This window comes from Serinus canaria, chromosome 1A (assembly GCF_022539315.1).
Source record: "Serinus canaria isolate serCan28SL12 chromosome 1A, serCan2020, whole genome shotgun sequence".
Classification (NCBI taxonomy): domain Eukaryota; kingdom Metazoa; phylum Chordata; class Aves; order Passeriformes; family Fringillidae; genus Serinus; species Serinus canaria.
Window position 1 is genome coordinate 14,924,739 of NC_066314.1, and position 22,237 is coordinate 14,946,975.

The 22,237-nt window shown below is 42.8% G+C and overlaps 2 protein-coding genes across 3 annotated transcripts in view; one reads left to right on the top strand and one right to left on the bottom strand.

Moving 5' to 3' along the window:
• Window positions 1-50: 50 nt before the first annotated feature.
• On the top strand, window positions 51-9,522 carry TRMU (tRNA mitochondrial 2-thiouridylase). Of its 2 annotated transcripts, none has more exons than XM_030238592.2 (11): window positions 51-159; window positions 610-775; window positions 1,864-1,970; window positions 2,529-2,651; window positions 3,760-3,932; window positions 4,896-4,949; window positions 5,480-5,546; window positions 6,376-6,476; window positions 7,481-7,625; window positions 7,850-7,932; window positions 9,081-9,522. In XM_030238592.2, exons 1-11 carry the CDS (start codon window positions 72-74, stop codon window positions 9,225-9,227), a joined length of 1,254 nt encoding a protein of 417 aa, XP_030094452.1. In that variant the 5' UTR covers window positions 51-71; the 3' UTR covers window positions 9,228-9,522. The 2 variants fall into 2 exon arrangements, with proteins under 2 accessions (XP_030094452.1, XP_018765788.1); XM_018910243.3 differs by lacking the exon at window positions 51-159 and adding an exon at window positions 234-510.
• Window positions 9,523-18,897: 9,375 nt separating this feature from the next.
• The window catches only part of CELSR1 (cadherin EGF LAG seven-pass G-type receptor 1), a 165,587-nt gene continuing 162,247 nt past the window's right edge, over window positions 18,898-22,237 (bottom strand). The window contains exon 35 of the mRNA XM_018910241.3: window positions 18,898-21,065. Coding sequence (XP_018765786.2) covers window positions 21,041-21,065 — 25 coding nt within the window. The 3' untranslated portion in view covers window positions 18,898-21,040. The remainder of the gene's footprint in view (window positions 21,066-22,237) is intronic.

A 22,237-nucleotide genomic window follows, 5' to 3' on the forward strand; every position in this document is an offset into this window, starting at 1 on the left:
CCCTACCCGGCCGGGCCCGGCGCGCAGGCGCTGTGGGCGGCGCGGGGCGGGCGGAAGCGGCGGCCGGGGCGATGCTGGCGGCCCAGGCGCGCCGCGTGGCCTGCGCCGTGTCCGGCGGCGTGGACAGCGCCGTGGCCGCGCTGCTGCTGCGCCGCCGAGGTGCGGGCTGGGGCCGGGGCGGAGGGAATGGGGCGGTGGGGCCGGCCCTGCCCTGGGCCGTGCTGCGGGGCCCGCGCCTCCCCTCTCGGTCCCCGTGCAGCCGGGTCCGGCCGGCTCCTTCCCCGCGCTCGGCCGCCCCTCGGGCCCGTGGAGCGGCCCCAGGCCGGGCAGGGCAGCGCGGACAGCCGGGCACCGCGGGGGCGGCAGAACGGCCGTAAAAGAGCGGGCGGGAGATGTGACTTAGCGTGGCCTTAGGTTGCTGGAAGGGCTTGGATTAGCTATTACCGAGAGCAAAAACCAGCTGTACAGTAACTGTACTGTAAAACGTAGCACTGGGTGCTCACGTCTTTGGTAAGATGCAGTTAATAAAGCTATTCTTGAGAAGCACAGGCTTTGTGTCCAGGCTGTAAAAGCTTAACTTTCCAAGTCATTCTTGCCGTCATTTCATAGGCTACCAGGTGACAGGTGTGTTTATGAAGAACTGGGACCCTCTGGATGAGCAGGGAGCTTGCTCCATTGACAGAGATTGTGAAGATGCTTATCGGGTGTGCCAAAAGCTTGATATCCCGTTTCACCAGGTTTCCTACGTGAAGGAGTACTGGAATGAAGTATTCAGGTAGAAACACATTTACAATAGCTGGTCTTTCAATATATTGTGGTATATAATATACTGATATATATGTGATATTGTGTTACAATGAAAAGTAAGAACCGACACATAATGAGCAATGGCAATTCATTGCAATTTTATCAATGCTGAGAGAAAGCCCTGAAGCCTGTATAAATACTGAGGAATTATTTTTTCTCATGTTTGTATTTAAGGTCAGAATTTATGTTTTGCTTTTAATATGGTTTTGAGATTTCTCTTTGTGTGGGTGTTTAGCAATTGCTTTGTTGCAGCTTTTCTTCAGCTACTGATGTACTGGCCCAACCTTACTGCAACTTGAAAAAAACTATTTCATGGGATACTGTTATTTTCTGTGTGTGTAACTTACACAGTGCATTCTAGGTAATGTGTGCTGAATCCAGTTTAGCCCAAAATGATTGTGACCTAGCCTTGCTTCTTTAAACTTAGAACAAATCTGAAACTGTTCTCTAAAGAAGGTGTTCAGATTTTCTGTGAACTTGTGCACTTTAGGCAGAGTTCTACATAGGAAAAGCTGAGAGATTGTTGTGGAAAGTAGGACAAGAAGGGACACATTGGTATAACAGCATAATTTATCTTAATGCACTGGACAAAAGTACATAAAAATTGTTCCCTGATCTTCATCATCCCCCTTTAAGTAGTGCTGTTATTACGTTACATGAAACTGAGGAATAACCTGGTCATGCTACTTGTACTGCATGTTGAAATGACATCAAGCTGAGCACCAAACTTTTGTACAGTCAGTGAAGAAAACAGCAAAACAGCTCTTTCCTGGGAAGGTTCACTCCATTTTCCCCCTTTTAGGGTGAGAGAATAATTAAGTGCTACAAAACTTCTTGGGATTTATTTGTACAATATTTCCTAACATTGTTACAAGTTTCTTAGTTTGTTTCAGAATCCTTTTTTCTTTACTGTCATCACTGATCTTAAATTTACTCCTCCTGTGGATCTCTCTTTCAAGAGTTATTCAGCGTAAAACATTTTTGAGCACTGTTCAGTTTCTGATAGTATTATGTATGTTAATGATTCTGATAGACATTTGAGTCTTTATTTTACAGTGACCTCTTAAAAGAGTATGAATTGGGAAGGACTCCTAATCCTGATATTTTGTGTAACAAGCACATCAAATTCAACTACTTTCTGCATTATGCTATGGATAACCTTGGTAAGGCATTTTCAAGTGTGTCAGTACAGAGTGTGTGCCATGGAAATGCTTAAAGGAAGCAAACTCTTTAAAAGGTGGGGAAATACATGAGTTCATGTGCATGCCTAACTCATATCTCTGTAGTAGTGTGTCCATCCTTGCAAAGTATTTGGTTTTAAGGTTGCTTTTACATAAAGAATCATAGAATGGTTCAGGTTGGGAGGGACCTTTAAAGGTCATCAAGTCCAGCTCCCCTGCCCTGGGCAGGACATCTTCCACTCGATTAGGTTGCTCATGTATAGGAGCAGACTTATTCTGGGGACATGCATTGACCTGACTGTTAAGTTTTACATTCTTAGGTGGTCCTTCAAGTACAAAAGCACAAGTGCTGGCATGCTGGTGAATAGTTTGCATTATTTAAATAGCAGTAGTATGATTATTGTCAGTATAAGACTTCTCTTTAGGTTTTCTTCTTTCATTGCTTTCTGCTTTTCTTACTGTGTGTTTGCAATTGTGTTTTGAAATGTGATTTTCAAGTTTGTGCCTTTATGTTATGTTTGGTTTTTCTTTCCTTAATAGGAGCAGATGCAATTGCTACTGGGCATTATGCCAGGACCTCGCTGGAGGATGAGGAAGTTTTTCAACAGAAACATACTAAAAGACCACAGAAGCTTTTCAGAAATCGTTTTGAAGTTAGAAATAGTAAGTTGTGTCTTCATTTCATGTTTTGTCCTACATATGAAAGAGAAATTTAAACTATATTTGGTTCACAGAATCAGGGATGTTTGTGACCTTACACACAGTGGTTACCAATTAAACCCCAGCCTTTGTAGATGGTTGTTTGTGCTAAACAAGGGTGTTTATATTACTGAAAATGACCCTGACTTGTCAAGCATTACATTTGCTTGTTTTAAGAGTCAGATGAATGTCTGATATATGGTGAGAAGCATGCTATACCCAAAGGGAAAAAACCTTTTAAACTAAAGCTATGCAAAGCTGCCACAGTGATGATTTTACATTAGAGATTCACTACTTTATTTTGTACACCCCTGGACTTAAAGGGGTTTATTTCTTTCTTTGTTTTAATTTTACTTCTGGAAAGTTGGAATGGCCCCAGCTGGACCTATGGTGTCTATGTGTGACAGGCTGTGGTTTGCAGGTGGTGTGTGTTGTGATGGGCTTCCTTGCCCCGTGACTGAGATTTTGTATCACCAGTTGTAACTGAACTGTTGGCCTCTAGTTTGTGTGTGAGTCAAGAAACACAAGAAACAAGTAGTGTTTGTACAGCAGCAGAGCTATTAATTTTGAAGAGAGGGGACAGAACATGATTGAAAAACTGTACCAATTCTATTTCATCTGGGTAATCAGAAGACTTCAGCTATTTTAAAGAAAAGGGTCAGACTCTCGTCTCTGGGCATTGGTAATAACTCCACTGATTGCTCAAATAATTGATTTCTAGTAGGGTGATTTCAGAGCAAAACAGTGTTTTTCTGAAGAACAGTACACTCCAAGGTATTTGAATCTTCATTCTCTATTTCACAGGAAATGTGAAAGTTGTTTTTGTTTTTTGCATTGTCGATGTCCTTGCCAGTGATACGTGCTCTATTGAAATAGATGAGGCAGTGTAAGTCTTTGTGGGATTCTGTATAGTACAAAATCTTCTAGATCTTTTTAGTGATAAGAAAATAGCAAGTGTTTTTGTTAACATGGATTTGAAAATAATAAATCAGAAATGTTGATTGTCAAGCAAAATGAATTTGAACTATTAATAGTAGTTATGTTGAGATGCTTTATGTGTTTCACTTTGCAGCTGTGAAACTCCTTCAAGGGGCTGACCTCTTTAAGGACCAGACCTTCTTTCTAAGTCAGATTTCACAGGATGCTTTGAGAAAAACCATCTTCCCTTTAGGGGATTTAACAAAAAGTTTTGTAAAGAAGATAGCAGCAGAACATGACCTTCATCATGTGCTAAAGAAAAAAGAGGCATGGTAACACTTAACACTCTTTTGATTTATATTTCTCTCTAAAACATCTTTCCTGAACTTTAACCTGTGACAACCCATCCATTTCTGATAGAAAAGAAAAATATAATGGGTTGGGAAGCATTTTTCATAGCTGGCCACTTCCTTAAATGTACTTTTAGAAGCTTGTGGTTAGCTGTGTATTTTAGCTTGCAGTACTTTGTCTGCTGTTGTATCTCAGAAGAATTAAGATGAAGGTGAATGTGTAGGATGCTATGAGCCTAAAGGAAAACATCCTCTATCAGAGCAATGGAGCTTTTTTTTTTTATTCTCCATAGCTTTTAAGGGCTTCTTCTCTTAAAATTATTTCTCAATATATCTTTAGAAATTGGATCATACTGTTTGTCTACATTTACTCTTAAAAAAAAAAAAAAAAGTTGTGTTTCTCTGAGAGCTGAGTCTCTGAGAGACTTCATGAGTTGATCTGAAGAGCTGTAATGCAGGCAGTAGTTATGTTGGTGATGCTGCCTTGATTGCTGTTCATGTTTATTATTCAGCCTCAGTAAATGAGTGTTTGAAAAATGTCAGCAGTAACTGGAAGGAAGAGAAAAGCCTATTTGGTTCTGAAAGGGTTTGTTTTCAAGAGATGGACCATCATTGTATCATTTTGTTACTTTTGTACTTTAATATGAAAGAGACATCTGTTTTTAGTATACATACAACCTAGTTGCCAAGGTTAATGTATTTATTGAACAGATGTTTCACTTCCTATTATCCATCTTACTTCTGTGCTTACAGCTCTCACTGATTCTGTATAGAATTAGTTTGCCTGTGCTGCAGCAGATGTTGTGGATTTGTTTATGAGATGCCTCGGATAGTTTGGGATACATGGGAGGGGAAAAAAATCTTGGACAGATTATTAATAGACATTATTTTAAATGTTTTTCTCTGCTTTTGTGCATTCAACTCCTTGTTTCTTTTTCAGAGTATGGGGGTCTGTTTCATTGGTGAAAGAAACTTTGAAAATTTCCTTCTTGAGGTGAGCAACACTAAATCTCTGACAATCTTTGTTTCATTCTGGTATTTAGTTTTTAAAAGACTATCTATAGAAAAATCTCACACAGCTTGTGGCCCACTGTAAGTAGCAATGTCCCACCTCCCTTTGCTGCCACAAGCCTAGTTAGAAGCTGACACTCACAGCCTGTAGGAAGTGTCTTGCCCCTCTACCAGCTGTCACTCATTTTCTGGAGCAGAAGAAGTGAACATGCACTCCTGTGCCTGCCAGGCTCTGACAAATGATTGGAATGTGAGAGGGACAAAGTGCTGGATCCTGCTGCTCCTGACATATGTGAGGATAGGAGAAGTGAAGTCTAGTATCACTGCTCATAGGGACTGCCCTTCCTGCTTTTCTCTGAGAGCAGCATCAACAAGGAGTCAGAAAGCTGCTTGGGCAGAGTTTGCTTCTTGAAGTGTTGTTTATCAGCTTTGAGAGAATGTAGTGACACAATCTGAAATATGCTGTGGGGTTTTCTTGGGCTGTCTTGTGACTTACCTCTTCCTCTTTGTTAGTATTTGGAACCTCAACCTGGTAATTTTGTTTCCATTGAAGACAAGAAGGTGATGGGAAGACACAAAGGTAATGGCTAACCCACCTTAATAACTTCCTTTTAGATAAATGGAACAATACTGCTTCTGTTTGGAGGGACAGATTTTGGGAAATCCCAAAGGGACGGATTTTGGGAAATCCCAACAGGTTTTACCCAGTTTGTTAAACCATGAAAATTTTCTGTATACAATAGTAGAGCCTTGAACTACTACTGATTCTTGGTTATTTGTTCTGTATTGCAAGAAAGTAAATAATTATGAGGGTTACTCTGTTGATACTAAGTACTTGTTATTTTAATACCAAGAGACCATTGTTCACTTAATTCCTTCAAAATGACTGTGCTTCACTTCCATATTCTTTAGTACCTAAACTTTGTAGAAGAAAATGCACCTCAGTGATGCATAGGAGGACCAAGATGGGCACCTTAACTTTCATTTTCTCCTGTTTTCTTCCTTTGCTGTCCTCTGTTCAAGCTACCAGAACTGAGTTACTCTCCCAAGTAATTTATGATAACAGGATGTTATACTGGTACATAAAATTAAGGAAGAATGGCGAGACAGAATGGTAGATAACCCAAAAATTGAAACTGAAATAAATAAATGTATATCTTTTATAAGACCTAAGAATGGCACAGTTTAAATGGATTAATTTGTAATCTTTAATTTGCATTTCAGTTACAGATGAAATTTCAAGTAAATATTAGTTTGGTTTGTGGCTGGCCCCCTTCTCTAAGACAGCTTAGTTCGTTATTCTTTGTTTAGTGGTAAAATTTTGGGGAAATTATTTTAATGTGTTCCTCTGAGAGTAAAAGGTGAAAAGTTGCTAGCAGCATTCTGATTCCATTTTCATATTTCTTTAGGTTGGTTCCTCTTCACAATAGGCCAGAGGGCTCGGCTGGCAGGCCTCAAGGATGCTTGGTTTGTTGTAGACAAAGATGTCAGCACTGGAGATGTCTTTGTGGTGAGTTAATTAACACTGGGTTTGTAAATGACTAATGCATGCATTTTGTGACTGCTGCTGTATGGAACATGGCCTAACTTGGGCAGAATTCTTGGCTTTCCTCTTGGGGAAAACAAGAACCAAGTAGCATAGCATCAGCAGATGTGAAACATCTTTTCTAAACAGGCTTTTCATGAACACTTGTTTTGGCATAGAGCTTTTCAAAGCAAAGGGCAAATACTGAAAAGAATCAGGCAATCTCTGAACTCTCATTTTCTACTCTAAAGCATGAGGGTTTTATCTTAGTTATTTTGATGTGGTTTATAAAATGTATATTACCTTGGTTTATGATATATTGCTGCTTTATTTTTCCAGTAAAAGAATGAGGAGACAGTGATACAGTTTTATGATTTTGAAGACTGAGGCAGAACATATATGATAAATAATTGATATGTTAATGGCTAATCATATGAGGTGATGCAGAGTTCTGCAGCTTGCTGGCATTGATAATGTTTCTTCCTGTTCATGCAGTTCCTGGATACTGATGTGATTATAATGAGGTGTTCTGCTACTTGTTGATGTCCCTGTGCAGGGGACTGCAAAAATCAATCAAATGAGAATTGAGAAGAAACAGACAGGAGCACTAAGAAAAAATTTTTGTCCTGCAGCAAGTTTGTCAAAGGCAATGCCTTTGCTGGGGAGGTGTTCATTTGGGAAGTTGGAGAAGAGGGAGGTAGCATCTTGTTGAGAAATGATAAAGAAGTTCAGAATTCTGAACTCAGCCTGAAGAAGGCAGAAATGCAATTGGAGGGAAAAGCATACAAGAAGAGAGACATGACTGAGGAGCAGAGACTAACAAATCATTCAGGCTTGCTTTAGCCTTATTTAACTGCTAGTAAGTGTTTGCTTTCTTGCTCATATTGCCTTCGTTTTGCTATGGCTTGATGCTTCTGTATTTCATGCTTCACTTTACAAGTTACATGCTCTTTGGCAAAAACATCAGCAATAAATAAATGTATTTTTAGGCACCATCAAGAGATCACCCCGCTCTGTACAGAGACCTGCTGCGGACAAACCGAGTGCACTGGATCGCAGAGGAGCCGCCGGCAGAGCTGGTTAGGGAGAAGATGATGGAATGTCATTTCAGATTCCGGCACCAGATGGCACTGGGTAGTCAAACCTTGCTTTTCTTTCTTACTCACTTTGGGAAACTCTGGTAGCGAGTTCTGCAGTAATAGTGGATAGGCTTTGGCTTGGCCTTCCTGGTTCTGCAATGTCTTACAAAACAATTCTGTGCAGTAGTGTCTTTACTTAGATCTGTTTAGCCTTGCTTTTCCTTCTTTAATGTAAATGTGGTGGTTAACTGTCAGGTGTTTGATCATTTTCTGCTCTAGTGCCTTGTGTCCTGACTCTAAACCAAGATGGAAGTGTGTGGGTAACACTAGTGAAGCCAGCAAGAGCTATCACACCTGGACAGGTGAGTTATTAGAAGTAATTTTCCTTCCATTTTTGTGCCTTATCTAGCTAATAAAACAGAGTAGTTTTTTTATTAGCTGGAGCAAAGTAATTAATTTATTTGCATGTGAGAGTGGTTAGCTCTCTAGTTTCAAATGATCTGTTGTTATCTGTATAGTCTCAGACACTTGCTTGCAAATTTTAGAAATACATAGAAGCATCTCTGGTAATCAGTTGTATATGCAAAAATTGAAGCTGTTGTTGTTTGCAAGAAAGAGATTTTGAAAGGCATCAGTTTGGTAATTGCCTGTTTAATACAGGTTTAGTGTTCAAACCTGTGTAGACAGACTCTGTCTGGTGAATTCCATTGTCCCAGACAGAGCTGAGAGGAGGTGCTGTGCCTAAAAGGGATGCCTTTAACATTGCCAATATAGAGAGGGTCCATCACATTCCAGCACTCTGGCTCTCAAGCATTCCCTGCATCCCTTCTCCCAGCATACATTCCACCTGCCCTCCCCAAAACTTGGGGGCCTGTGGGATGCATCAGGAGGGAAATTATCTGAGAACTGTTTGTAGTGGAGAGAAGCTGAGAAGAATCCAGCCAGAGCTTGTGGGAGGCATGAGAATCCCCTGTGTGTCAGGAGCTGCTGAGCCTGTAGCCAGGCTCTGTACTGCCAGGTAGTGAGACAGGGCAGGAGGTCTGGGCTCCCCTCTCCTGCAGGATTCTGCTGAGCACATCCAGCTGCTTCCTTGCAGATGGTCTGCTGCCACAGTCCTTAGCCCCCTTCATGTTTTGACAAGTGCCACCATAGGCTGGGCACAGTTTTCTGGGGAAAAAAAAAGTAAAGATGCAGATGATATTACGTTTGTCATCCCCTTTGGAAAGGAAACTTTCCAGCACAATCCACTCTGCCTCAATAGCTGAAGAGTTTTGAGATAACCTTGTAGAAGTTCATAACAAAATTGCCACCAACATGTTTATAAATTTACACTCCTGTGAGCCTACAAATCCTCTGTAATTTGGGCATTTTTGTTTGTTTCAGGGTTTTTTTAAGATTTAGACAGAACAGATAAAAATTGTTCAGTGTCCAGCAGGTCTTGCACAGCCTGAAGTTGCTCACCGTGGTTTTTGCTGCTGCTAAAAAGACTCTCCCTGTGTTTATCTCCTAGTTTGCTGTGTTCTACAAGGGAGATGAGTGCCTGGGCAGTGGGAAGATCCTGAGGATGGGCCCATCAGTGTACACCTTGCAACAGGGCAAAAACCGAGAGGAGAGTCCAAAGAAGGAAGAGATTGACAAAATAGAACCAGCAACATAACACCTGGGATTGTTTATTGAAGGACTTTGGAGAATTTGCTGCCTGAGAACAACAAAAACTGTAATAAATGTGGTTCATAAGGCCAGTTAACCAGAGAGTCCCAGCTCTTGACTGTTAGCACTGAGGGAGTTTAAAACTAAAGCCAGTTTGGTGCAATTTAGCTGGACGGTATGGTGCTTTTTATATTAATATGTATCAAGGGATGTCCTGAGGTGTTCTGTAATAGTGGTAACACATACAGGAATTTTAATACAAAAATCATGGCTGAAATAATAAATCTGTCTCGCATGTGTAAGTGAAATGCCTTTTTTTCCTTTACTTAAAGGTACCTGTCCTTAGTAAAGTACAAATGTTATTTTACACTAGATGTATGTTTGTGCTTTGAACTCTGGAAGAGGAATGAATGATGTTTAAATTTAGCATTTTGAATGAACTCCAGGCAACAGATACTTATTTTTCATTTTGCATAGTTTTACAAAAAATGCTTTGGATTCTTCAGTATGAAGTAGTTACTTCAGATGTTGACATGAAACAGAGTTACAAATCTTAGGGGCTTAACAGTCTTGAATGCTAAATGTTTTCACACAACTGACTAATTTTCTGTTAATTGCTGAGGTCTGAGGCTGCTTGGTTTGTCTTCTAGAGAATGCATTGTTTGAGAAAAATGCAAATTCACAGGGATTTCCTTATTGTGGATCAAGCTTAATATAGACCTGATAATGATTGGATGTTGCCATGTCTCCAAATTGAGTGCTCTTAGGAAGAGCTGAATACTTCATCTAAATTACACAGGTTTATAAAGACTGGGTACATATTGAAGACAGCCCAAGCTTATAGTAAAACTTCATTGCAGCAAGTTAACAAAAATGAATTCCTGTACTTCAACATAGAAGTAGAAGGTAACTGTTCCTGAAGGACAGTTGTTCAGGAGCAGGACTTGCTGGTGGTGTAGAATTTTGAGATTTTAACTGGCAGTGAGATCCCAGGTTTGCTGAGAGCTGCTGAGCCAGTGCCTCCCAGCAGGAAAGGTTAACCATGTCCTGCTTGTAGCACAGCTGGCATTGGATGCAATGAGTGTGTACAGAACTTGCAGAACAGAGGCTTTTTAATATATTCTCTGCTTTCCTCTTTTTGTTTAAGCATCCTTAACACTGGACACAGCAGTAATCCAGGATGGCTGCTTCAGAAAATTCAGAAGCTAACATGCTGCTCTTTGGTGGAAACCTCTCCAGTAATGGTCTCTGTTCACTTTATAGGCTCATAGGACTCTGGTTTTAATCATCAGAAGTGAACTTCATGGTTCTACTGAAGAATCCTCATCTGAGGTAGAGGTGAATAAGAACAGTGTAGGCTTAGTGCAGACTCATTGTCTGAGGAGGGTGGAGGCTGCAGTTCAGTCTCTGGCCATGGTGACAAGGAAAGCCCTTTGACATGATGAAGGCAGTGCTGCTCTTGCTCCCCAGCTCACCACACTGCTGTGAGCTAGGAGTCAGTGGGCATTTGTGAAATTCAGATTGCACATAGCTTCTTGCATGGGATACTTCACAAGAGGCTGCACGTGTGCAGCACCACCACACAGGCATGTTTAAAGCAGCCTTTCCAAACAGCTTGGAAACAGGGAGGTAAAGGGGTGAGCTGAGAGCAGAGCTTGGTGCTGGGGTCAGGCAGCCGTGTTCCCTACAAGGAACCATCACTGACACCATTGCTCACACAGCCTTTGCCAAGGCTGGAATTCAGGGAAGATTAAGCTTGAATGAGGTAAGAGCAGTCTGGTATGTCAATTTTCTTTTTTATATCTGTTGCACAAGATTAGCATCAAAATTCATTGGCTTTGCACTTTCGGTCATTTCTTCTGCCACTTTGGGCAACAAATTGCAAACAGGTGATTTCACTTTCAAGATGTCATTAAGCTTTTCAGGGCTTGAAATATTTGGTTTCAAGGACTCAGATGCATAACTATTTAGAAAAGGACTTTCCTTCCAAAGTAGAAAATGTGATAACACGATTAGGATCATGTAACTGAAAAACCATGACTCATGTCAGCTAATTTCAATTTCTGAATTGAAATCTCTCTTGTGCCCTGTGAGTATATTTGAAGCCTGTGTTTCTGAGTGTATAATGGCTGAAAAATTGCACTCCAAGTGCAGTTTTATTCCAGAAATGCTTGTGTAAAACCTGTCGTAATTGCACTCCTGGTTTTGCTCCATCTTGTCAGTATTCCTGCCCCAGCTGGTGCTGGAGGACAGAAGTGTCCCCATGCAAGAGAGCAGAGCTGTCCTGTGATTCTCTCTTCCCCTGGTTAGGATCTTTGGAACACTGAGATGTTGCCCAGGTGTGGTGAAGGATTTCATTTGCCCTATGGCAGCAGTAAATGCGTTGGCTTTATTGCATTGGCTTTATTGCATTGGCTTTTAGGGCTGAGAGAGGCTGTCATCCTCCCATCTCAAAACTGAGTGTTCGCTCTCTTTATTTCTCTTTAGCTGCAAATCACAGGGAGCAAGCCTGCTGTGGTTTTTATAAAGCTTTATCCTCTTTAGACTAGGTCTATATTTTTAGTATACTTACAAGCAAAAAACAAAAGAAAAAAACCAAAAAAAACCCAAAATTTTTGGATGCAGCATTTATTTGTACTTTTATATATGTGAATATTGAATCCAGCCCCTATGGACAAGGCTGAGCTCTCCCTGGAAGCTGGGAGATGAGTGTCTGCAGCCTCCTGTGCAGACTCTGCCCCCAAGGCAATGAGGTGGGGCTGGAGTGAAGGTTCACAGCTCAGCCTCTGCTGCTGGGGATTTCAGGTTCAGGCTGTTTCAGAGTAAAGGATACAATTTCCCCTTCCACCTTTATTCCCAAACCAGAATTTTCTAACCTCTCTTTGTCCAAAAGAGCCCTTTCAGCTTGGAGGCTTCAGCACAGGAAGGGCTGGAGGGGCTCTGCTGTCCCTGCTTTGCACAGGACCATGCTGGGTTCTGCAGCCAGAGCCAGCACAATGAGCTGCAGGGGGATCTCAGGGCCATCAAACACTCTCAGATTTAATTTTAAAACCAATTTCTCTGCATTTATATGTATTTACATGCTTTAAAGCACTGAACAAAATTAAATGATCTGTGATAAATGCGATGATCACGCCAATGTGGTATCCAGCAGTGATGCAGGGAGGTGATGTGCCATTTCCAGCTCCGGCACCAGGAGGCACCCGGGCATCACGGTTATCCCTCCCAGCCGTGGGCGGCATTGCTGGGAGATGGTGGCAATTAGCATATCTGTAATTGTGAGGTTTCCCCTTTTGTTTTAGATTTTTGCAGAGCCAATCCGTTGGAAGAATTGCCCCTCGGAAGAATATCCCCTCCCTGGGCAGGGATAAAGCTGCCCAGGCATGGCAGCTCAGCCATGAGCTGTCTGAAAAGCAGCACCTTTTAAGAGCCAAACTCTCACTGGGGCTGGGCAGAGACCATGGGGCAGGTCAGGCCAGTGACAGCCTGGCAGCAGGGCAAACACACACCTTTCCCTCAGAGTGCAGGTCCTGCCTGCCCTCTTTCTCCTGTGCCAGGCTGTGCAGGTCATTTGTTTCCTGGTGATTCTCAAATTTCATCTCATCTGATTCTTGGATGGGTGGAGGTAAAAGGGAGATTTTTTATTTTTATTTTTTCTCTTCAGGGCAAGTACCAGATTCTTACACTTTGAATATATGAGGGTTCTGATGAACGCTGACTTTTGTGGTTTTTCTTTTCTAAAATATCTTTATATCTTGCTTTTTATTACAGGCATAGCACCAGCTACAGAAACTTGAGAATACAAAAAGTGAATGGACTCCTCATTCTATGCAGGTTTGCAGCGTACAGAGTAATTTCTTCAATACAAAAGAGCTTCCAACTCATTCTGCAGGTTTAAGGTCCTAGAAACAATGGAACACGTGGACAGATCCCCCTTAAACAGAGCCTACCTGGAGAAATTAAATTTTTTTGGGTGGCTGCCCCACTCAGATAATTCAGTGGCACCTTTCCCATTCAATAGCACCATCTTTTGAGGAGGCTCAGGAAAATACCAATCTTGTAATTACAGCATATCAGTCCCTGTGGTGAGAAGTAACAGAAGACCTACTTCCAGTAAGAAGATTCATCAAGAGAAAAGTGACCTGACTACTCTGTCCTGGGTTTCTCCAGAAGTGCTGTGGGGACTCACGACAGAAATTCCTCTGGTGCTTTGCATTCCTGCAGGGCTCCTGGGTTTGTGTCTCTAGGGTTGCATGAGCTGGATGTAGTCTGCAAGCAGTGCTGGTGGCAGTTCTGGCTGGCAGATGGGACATCTGGGTTGTATCAAAAAACTTCAAGTTGGACTCCTAGACAAATGGTGAATTCTTCCTTTTCTCTAAGAATGCCCCTAGGGAGGAAAGGGATATATGTAGTATATGTAGCACTGACTTTGTGGGGAGCCAGCTGTTTCATCCCTCTGTGCACCCAGTTCTCTTTATTTCAGTGAAATTTGATCAGAGCAGAGAAGGAAGTTCAGCCATGTCCTTGGGAGCAGGGAAGATGCCCCATGTGCTCCTCTTCCCTGTGGCAGGTACTGTAGAGATTTCCTCTGTCTGCCTCCCAGTCTGCTGTGTTCTCCAGGGCTGCTAAACACCAGCACAGCAGGAAAATCCTGGGCTGTGCCCCCTCCTCAGTGCAGCACAGGAGAGACTGAGTGAAAACCAGTGATGGAACATTTCTCTCATTTGAAGGACTTCAGTGAAATTTGTGTCTAAAAATGGGTAGCACAGATCTCTTTGGAAATCTGTCTCAAAGGATGAGTCCCCAGCCCTACTGCAGCTCCTGCCTGGTTGCAAAGCAAACTCAGCTGGTCTGGTATGGTCTCATTGCACTGGATGAGGGTTTGCATGAAACTATAAACATCAAAGAAGGATGGATTGTAAACATAAAATGGACAAGTATGCAAAAATAGGATAACTAGCCATGTAGCATCTGGTGGGTTTCAGATTGGTGCTGGATTAAAGGAATTTTTTTTTTAATCTAGTCACTTAACTACTCTTCACACATTTTTATCTCTCCTCTCTGAGAGTCCATGTCCTCTCTCTAGGCCATGTCACACCAACAGCTCCATGCCTGTTAGCAAGTTTGCTATATGTAGTAAACCCATGTGACCAATCCATTAAAAGTTTGAAAGCTTTCAGGTGTAGCTTTTAAACTTCAAATCACTTTATGTACTATTTGTACTTACTCATATAGTAACGCCTTTAGAAATAAATCATAATAATCTACACTGGGTTAAAATGTTAAAGGTGTTTTATGGTATAAGAGTGTTACACTGAGTTAGTTTTACACCTACCTTTTAGGGTGAAGGAGACAGCACAAGAAGAATCTCTGAACTGATTGGTAGCCAGGTGTTGAGCTTTATTTAACACACAACCATCTCATGGAGCAGAGACTGTCCTCTTGTGTTGTGTCTCCTCTGCACTGCAATGCAACAGCCATGCTTGAGCTCCAGAGCAAGCAGGGGAATTCCATACTGAGAGGAGAGCTGAGGCTGGAGACTTAGAGGGCTGAGACTGATGACTTTTAAGGTGGCTCCCTGCAAGCTGCCTTCTTTCTGAGGCCAGAGGAGAGCATCACTGATGGATCAGGAGAAACATGTAAATACTGTCTAAGCACAAGAGATTGATCCTGGAATTAGAGCAGGCAGCTCTGCTTAGGTGCTTCTTGCCACAACTGCCCAAGGCTTTAATCACAATGGACCTCCTGTAGCTAATGCTGCTGTACTGAGCACCTGCATGAAAAGCCAGCCCAGCAGAGGCCAGGCTTGAAACTCCAGTGTTAAACCTCCTAAGAGGCATGCTTAACACAGATGGAGCTTGCAGAAAATCCCAAGGGATGCATGGTGTATCTGTGTATCACCACAGAGGCAAGCTAAACACTCTGCAAGAATCAGGAGTGCTTTGTTGCTGCTTTGCTGGAAGCCCCTTTGGGTTGACATCCATGGTGATGGCACTGGCTCTGGCACAAACCTGCCCACAGGGAACTGATGCAGATGGGTGCTGGAGGACCTGCCCTGTCACTGTGCTTGGCATAACCTAGATAAGAGCAGCCAGGAAAATGTTTTTCCTTGGACAGCCTGGTGGAGAAAGCTGTGTGTCAGGAGTGTTTTGGCGGCAGCTCAGTCTCTCCTGACCAGCTGCTCACTCCCATTCATTTGGCCATTTTGTGCCAACCCTAACCCCTAATGCCCCTAAACCAACTGGACTTTTCCCTGATCCTTTCCATCCCTGAAACCTGTGCATCATTAAGTGATGGAGTTAACCATTCTAGGCATTTCTGATTATTTTATTCAGGAAATAAACGTGTAATAAAAGGTACTGATTTTTCTCAAAATCAATGGCTGATTTATGGTTTCCCCTGGAAGCTTGTTCACTGTGCTGGCTCCCAACCACAGCTGCTCCTGCTTTGTATGGGATTCAGTGGGATGTTCCTAACCTGAAGGAAATGGATCATTCACAAGGACTCTGCTTCAGCTGCCCTGTTTATATATGCATAGGACTTCCCATGCTCACTATTTCCTTGAGCATATGAATATCTAACAAAAACACAGACCCAACTCTATGTTCTCTGCTTGGAAAGCACAAGGCAGGCTGAACATGCAAACAAGATCATTCAAGTTGAACTTCCAAAGAGCTTCCATCAAATGACCAAAACCAAGAGGTTTCCCTACCCACTAACCCAAGGGGTTGGTGGGTTTGCAAACTGTTACATCTCTGGAGGGCAAAAGCCCCAATCTGTAAGAAACTAATACAGCAAAGCACCCAGCTGGTTGCACTACAACTATTTTAATGAAAGAGAGTGGCAGCACCTGGAAAGCCGCAGCTGTGAGCTCATTTCTGTTTCCTGGGTGCATCTCATGTAAAATGATGGCTTTGAGGAGGTCAGGAGGGGCCTCAGAAGTCAGGGCATGCTGGGCAGGGCACTGCATGTTTTGGCTGAGGGTGGCCCTGGGACATGTGGCAGCTGTCAGGAGACAGGGCACTCTCTCCTTCAGCACAGTTCTCTCCCTAAGAGGGGTCTCAGCTCTGCTCCAGCTCTGCGCTGTCTCCTGACCCAGTGCAGAGGCTGGGCTCTCACAGCACCTCCATGAACATCAGTCCACAGGGAAATCAGTCTGGGCCTCCCTTCAGATAAAGACAGTATGTTCAGACTGTGCAAAATCTTGGTTTGAAGGAGTGGATACTCTTCTATTCAAAAGTATCTTTGAGCAGAGGGATGGCAGCAGCAGATGTCTGACCAAGGCAGAAGGGGACACACCAGTGCAGTACAGAGCTCCAGGGGTTCCTGGGGGCACTTACAAAAGCTTTGAAGTATTTAGAAGACAATCATGAATTAACACGGTCTCTTTGCCACACACACTTCAGAATAATCTAATTTTCTTTAATACAGTGCCTGGCATGGTGGATAAAAGAGCAGCAGCAGATGGAACATGTCTTCAGTAAATTATACTGCCCCACACTTTATTCTCACACACAAAACACTGTCAGTGCAGCTGATGTTAATCAATATGAGGTAGGTGCAAAACTTGCTTGGCAAGAAGTGCTACAAAAGCCCTCTTGGGCTTAGTTTTATTTGATATTTTCATTCATAGTTTGAATGATAAAAGGTAGCTTGTAAAGGCTGCAGATGCTGCCTCCAGGCATCCTCATGGACAGGACTAAAATCCAAAATGAGTATGTGAGATTGGAGGATGGATCCAAAAATCAATAGACTAAAATGGAAAATGAGTCCAGTACAAATTGCTTCTTTTAGGGAGGAGAAGTGAGTTGCACAAGTGTGAATAGGAGCATATAGGCAGGGCAGAACCTCTGCAGAGGAAGTGTGAGGTCCAAATGCATCCCAGAGTGCTCCTGGAGAGGCAGGTAGTGTTGGTGTGGGCAGTGGTGATATCTCACCAGGCTGCTGGGGATCTCCTTTCTGGGATGCCCCAGACCTTGGCAGGAGCATCCTCTGCAGCTGAGAAAGAAATGCTCAGAAATGCTATTGCAGGCAATTCTACTGGAATTCTTGTTTAGGACTTTTAGACAGGTCCCTGAGTATATGTGAAGATATTTGAGTATAATGAGTTGTTGAAGAGGCTGGGCTACATGACTGCTTATGTTACTGCAGCCTTACCATGCCATGCTGCTGCCAGTGGTGCATCTCTTATGGAATTTTTTGCTACAATCTGCTTAGGCCAAATATCATTGTAAAGACTAGGACAGGAAAAGTGAATGAAATGGAGATTTCTTAAATTATTTCCTTTTTTGGGGGTTTTGGCAGGCCTACTGCTTGCATTTTGTGGACTGCTCTGGTCTCTCCTCTCCCTGCCATCACCAAAAAAGCTATAGTTGACCTGGTAATGGGTCAAAGAAGAGCAAGAAGGAAGGGCAAAAGGTACAGCAGTGTTTCTGCACATGGAACAGTTACAGAGATCCAAGCTGCCCAGCTGGAAAGAGATTACTCAAGTGCCCTAGGACAGAGCCTGTCTCTCTCTTTGACCTGGAGAAGGTGAGAGATGATTATCACTGCCTCTCCTGCTGCAAGTAGCAAAGGTGTAGGGGACAGCAAAGAAGATGAAGGAAGAATTTTTTCTTGCTGCTTGTGACTGAATGGGGCAGCTCCTGATTCAGCTGTGTACTAGAAGTTTAAATGGATCCCAAACAACATGAGAGGTCTATGAGGGAAATAGATGGAATGCTGGAGACATGCACAACCCCTTCCTCTGGGAAGGCCTGAGCTGCAGAGAGCTGGGGGCTGTGGACCCTGCAGGGGCCACCTTGCCACGAAATGTGTGTCTGATAATCCTCTTTTCCTAAACATATGCTGTAGGTCGCTGCTGGAGACAGGATCACAGGCTGGCCTCTCCCTTCACTAACCTGCTTATGTGAAAGCCTGAGGCTTATTTCTGCTTCTCCACAGAATGCTGGCCTAATACTTGAGAAAAAACTCAGTGTTCCACCAAATAATGCACTTGTACAATAAAATTAAAAACAGTTTCCCTTTGGGATAATTACTTGAGTTTGTTTAGTGGCAAGTTTTGGCAGAGCTGTTTCAAACTGCAGATCCTGAAGATTTGATTTTGCTTCTAAGTCAGAAGCCAGGCTCTCTCCACCTGGCTAGTTGACACCAAGAAATACTTTTATTTCCAGAAAGCTGACAAGACATGTGCAGGTCACTGCTGTGCCTTGTGAGATGCATGAATGAGGATTTGCACAACAGGAAAGGACTGGGTGAGCAGGACCATGGCTTGGCAGAGCCAAGGATGGAGCCCAGACTGAGAAGGCCCTCGTCACTCACTGCTGGCTGTCGTGGGCTGGGCTGGCTGCCACTCCCCTCGAGCTGCTCTCACACATCCTTTTTCTAAATCTGATGCTTTGCTCTGGGTGAGCAGAGGGCATTTCTCTTCCATGGACCATTTCCCAGATCTGAAAGATTCTGCAGGTTTGGGCTGGAATGTGATGCACACTTGGCATCCTGTGCCAACACAGGGCTCTGGGCTGCAAGGGGCTGTGCATTGGCTGCTTGGTGCTGTACAGCCTCTGCTCAGATGGACACCTGGATGTTCCCGCTCCCACTAATCTCCAGGAACTGACATTTGGACCCTCATTATCTGTGCTTCACTTAAAAATAAACCACCAGAGGAAGAATACAAGTTCAAAAAAAATTCTTAATTTATTGTAAATTCTCCTTTCATCTGTGCTGCAATTCCAGTGTTCTGCACATTAATAAATATACATTTGTTAAAAAAAAAAAAACAAAACAAACTTCCAGTGTCTAATCTGCCATAAAGCTTTTAAAAAGTCATAAAAAATAGGTTTTAATTTTTTTGTCATTAATACAACTGACCCTCATTTACTGAGACAATTCTGATCAAAATAAAAACTACCTACACCTACTGGGACAAAATATACATACACAGATGTAAGAACAACTAGTATGGGTTATACACAATGCCTGAGCACACAGCCAAGTGCCAGACCCTTAAAACATTCAAAATTTTTTTCTGTTAGAAAATGTCACACATGATGTTGCATAATTTTTAAAGGAACAGTATCTTTCCTCCCTCTCCCCTTTCAAAGGCCTCCTTGATACTGGGAAAATGCATAGGAATATAATGAAACTCAGATTACAGTATACAGTTTCTCATCTTTTCCTCAACTCCTGCATTTTATTTAGCCCCATTTTCTGTTTCTTCTCTTTCACACACATTTGCACAAACAATAGCCAGTATTTTCCCAAAAGGGCTGCTGTGGTGAGCAAGGAGCTCCTGAGAGCCTTGCTGGCAGAGAGCAGGCACAGGCACACCACTGTCATCCTTGGAGTCATGAATTCCCAGCATGGGAGCCACTGCGTGAGCTCTGCCTCACATTGTTGGATGCAAACTTTTCACATCTTACTTTTCCTCTTTTTGTAAAGGAAGGTGAAGACAGCAGACAGGTCACGCTTGACTTTCCTATACCTGTGAAACCAGCGCATTTTGTGGGCAACATGAAACCTTAAGCCTTCCATGAGCTTTCTGAAATAATAAAAAGTCCAGGGCTTTGTCAAAGAGCTGGGCAGACAAATCTAGGCATCTTTTAAGTCTCATATTTCTGCTTTGATTAGTGATGTGCTGAATCCAGTGAGCAAGAAAGAGGGAAAAAATATTGCACCTGAGGCAGAACTTGAGCCATTGGGACATGCAGAGTACTGGTTTGTTTCAGAGCTATACAATCACACCAATTATTTTCTTGTTCTTAGTAAGGGAAATACTGACTTGACTTCCTCCAGACAAAGACTATGTTGAACCTTACACAAAAATATGTGTAGACCTGAAGTTCAGTTCCTGAACGCGTCAATGCACTTGTGAGAAGAGATCAAAATACAAAAAAAAAAAGAAAAAAGAATTTTTTGTGGGTTTTAGATGAGAAAGGTTATGAGAAAAACACACTGTGCCCTCAAAGTGTTCCAAAATCTGTTAACAAAACTTATAAATTACAGTCATGGACTTTGATGTAATCTTTACTGTATTACTTTGAAAGCTGCATTGTGTCTGAAGGTGGCTTCCATGCAAACCTCAGTTACTTATCAAACGCCAAATTCAAGTAAAATTGTGCAATGTTCATATAAAAAATATCAAAACATCTTTTTAATTGATTTCCTATTATCAAATTAAGAAGATCAGTATAAATGTAAAATATACAAAGGAACTTTTTCTTTCGCAACACCATACAAAATATATAAAAGTATCTACACTTTTTATATATATATATATATATAAAGGATTTTTTTTTCTTAAGACGATGTGTCTGTAGAGGGTGGACAGAGATGCTGGCATAGAAACCAAAGGACACTTGTTGCAATATTCCTTCCCAGAGCTCAGCAACCTCAAGGGTTCACGCTATAGCCATCAAAACTCCACAAGAGACACCTCCTAGTGCTTGTCTTCAGGCTTATTGTAGGTCCACTAGGAAGCAATGTGTTCTTCCTTGGTTCTCCCCTGTAACAAGCAAGCCCTGCAGCACTGCCTGCACCGTGCACAGGTATCTGTCCATCACAGTGCACCCCTGTTTCCATTTCCATGTTTTCAGCGTGGGCTCCTGCGGGAGGAGTGTACCACACAGAGCCCTTATTGCCAGAGCAGCCAGGCACTGTGTCTGTGCCAGGAGCAGTCAGGGTTCTGCCAGAAGGTGAAACCATGTGGGAGTGGATGCCCATCTCATCCTCCTCACCGTGTGGCCACTCTGATGAAGTCTGAGGAGGGCAGTGCGGCGAGGGGGTGGAACTGTGCAGAGGTGATCACAATTTCCTGATGGTTCAAATTGAAGTTTCATTACTGCCTCTGTTAGGGAGAAGAAGTAATAGTGCAGGCTTAGGGTTAAACAGGCACAGGCAAACCACTCCAGCCAAACCCACCTAATTGTTTTTAGTAAGGGCTCGTGCTCTGTGAAGTTACCATGCCTTGCCAATCCAGTGCTTGCAAGGGGGGTGCTGTCCTGGAGGGGAAGACCTCCAGCTGGGAGAAACAATTTCAGGTAGTACACAACAGAAATGCTTTAGAGGAACTTCTACAGAGGGCTTGTATTTGTCTAATGCTTTGCTGAGCATACAAGGTTCACACACAGATCTTACAAGCTGTTAGAAGCCTGGTGTATCCGATGGATTCATGCAATCTGCTGCCAACAGCAGAGCTTTCCATTATGACAAAGCTCTGGAGATAACATGGTTGCTTAGCACAAGCAGGTGAGTTATTCTCCAGTAATGACTGTGTTACCTGGTAGCAGCTTATTCAGTTATGGCTTATTCAAAACATCCATGTTTCCTGGCTAACTAGGATCTAGTTCATCAGCCAACTCCCAGCAATCCAAAGATGTACTTTTATAGTGAGGTGGGAATGGTCTGTGCACCAGACAACAGGGATGTTTAAAGCCTGGTGGTACAGTGCCAGAACTAAAGCTGGGTGAGAAATTTTCTCTTGGTTTGGTGAAAGAATAAGACTATTATTCATGTTAATAAAAAATGAGACTATATGCATAAAATGTCTGCAGAAATTTTACATATGGCTGTTGTCATAATTTGAAACGCAAGAATTACGATGAGTAATGAGGTTTCTGAGAATTCCCTTTGGCTGAGAGCTTGCTCAGCCTTTTGTTTATATTTGTTTAGTTTACAGTGGTAAATTCACACACTGATTGCCATGAAGCAGGTGGGAATCACAGGCCTAGTAATTTAGGATCAGTAGCTTGGTTTTCTCTCCAGCCTTGGGGTCTCCTGCCTCAGCCATCGTTTCCCTCTGCCCAGATGGATGCTCACACCATGCCCCCCACAGCCTTGTGCCTTTGCCCAACCAGTCCTGGCAGGGTGGCAGGGCAGAGCAAGGCTGCTCCTGTCCAAGTGTGCCAGTACCACATCAGCCTAGCCTGCCAGTTCAGAACATGCCAGGGTAACCCAGTAGCAGGTGTCTTGCCCATGATAACTGTTTTGGCCTTCTCATGACTGAAACCCCATGGCCTG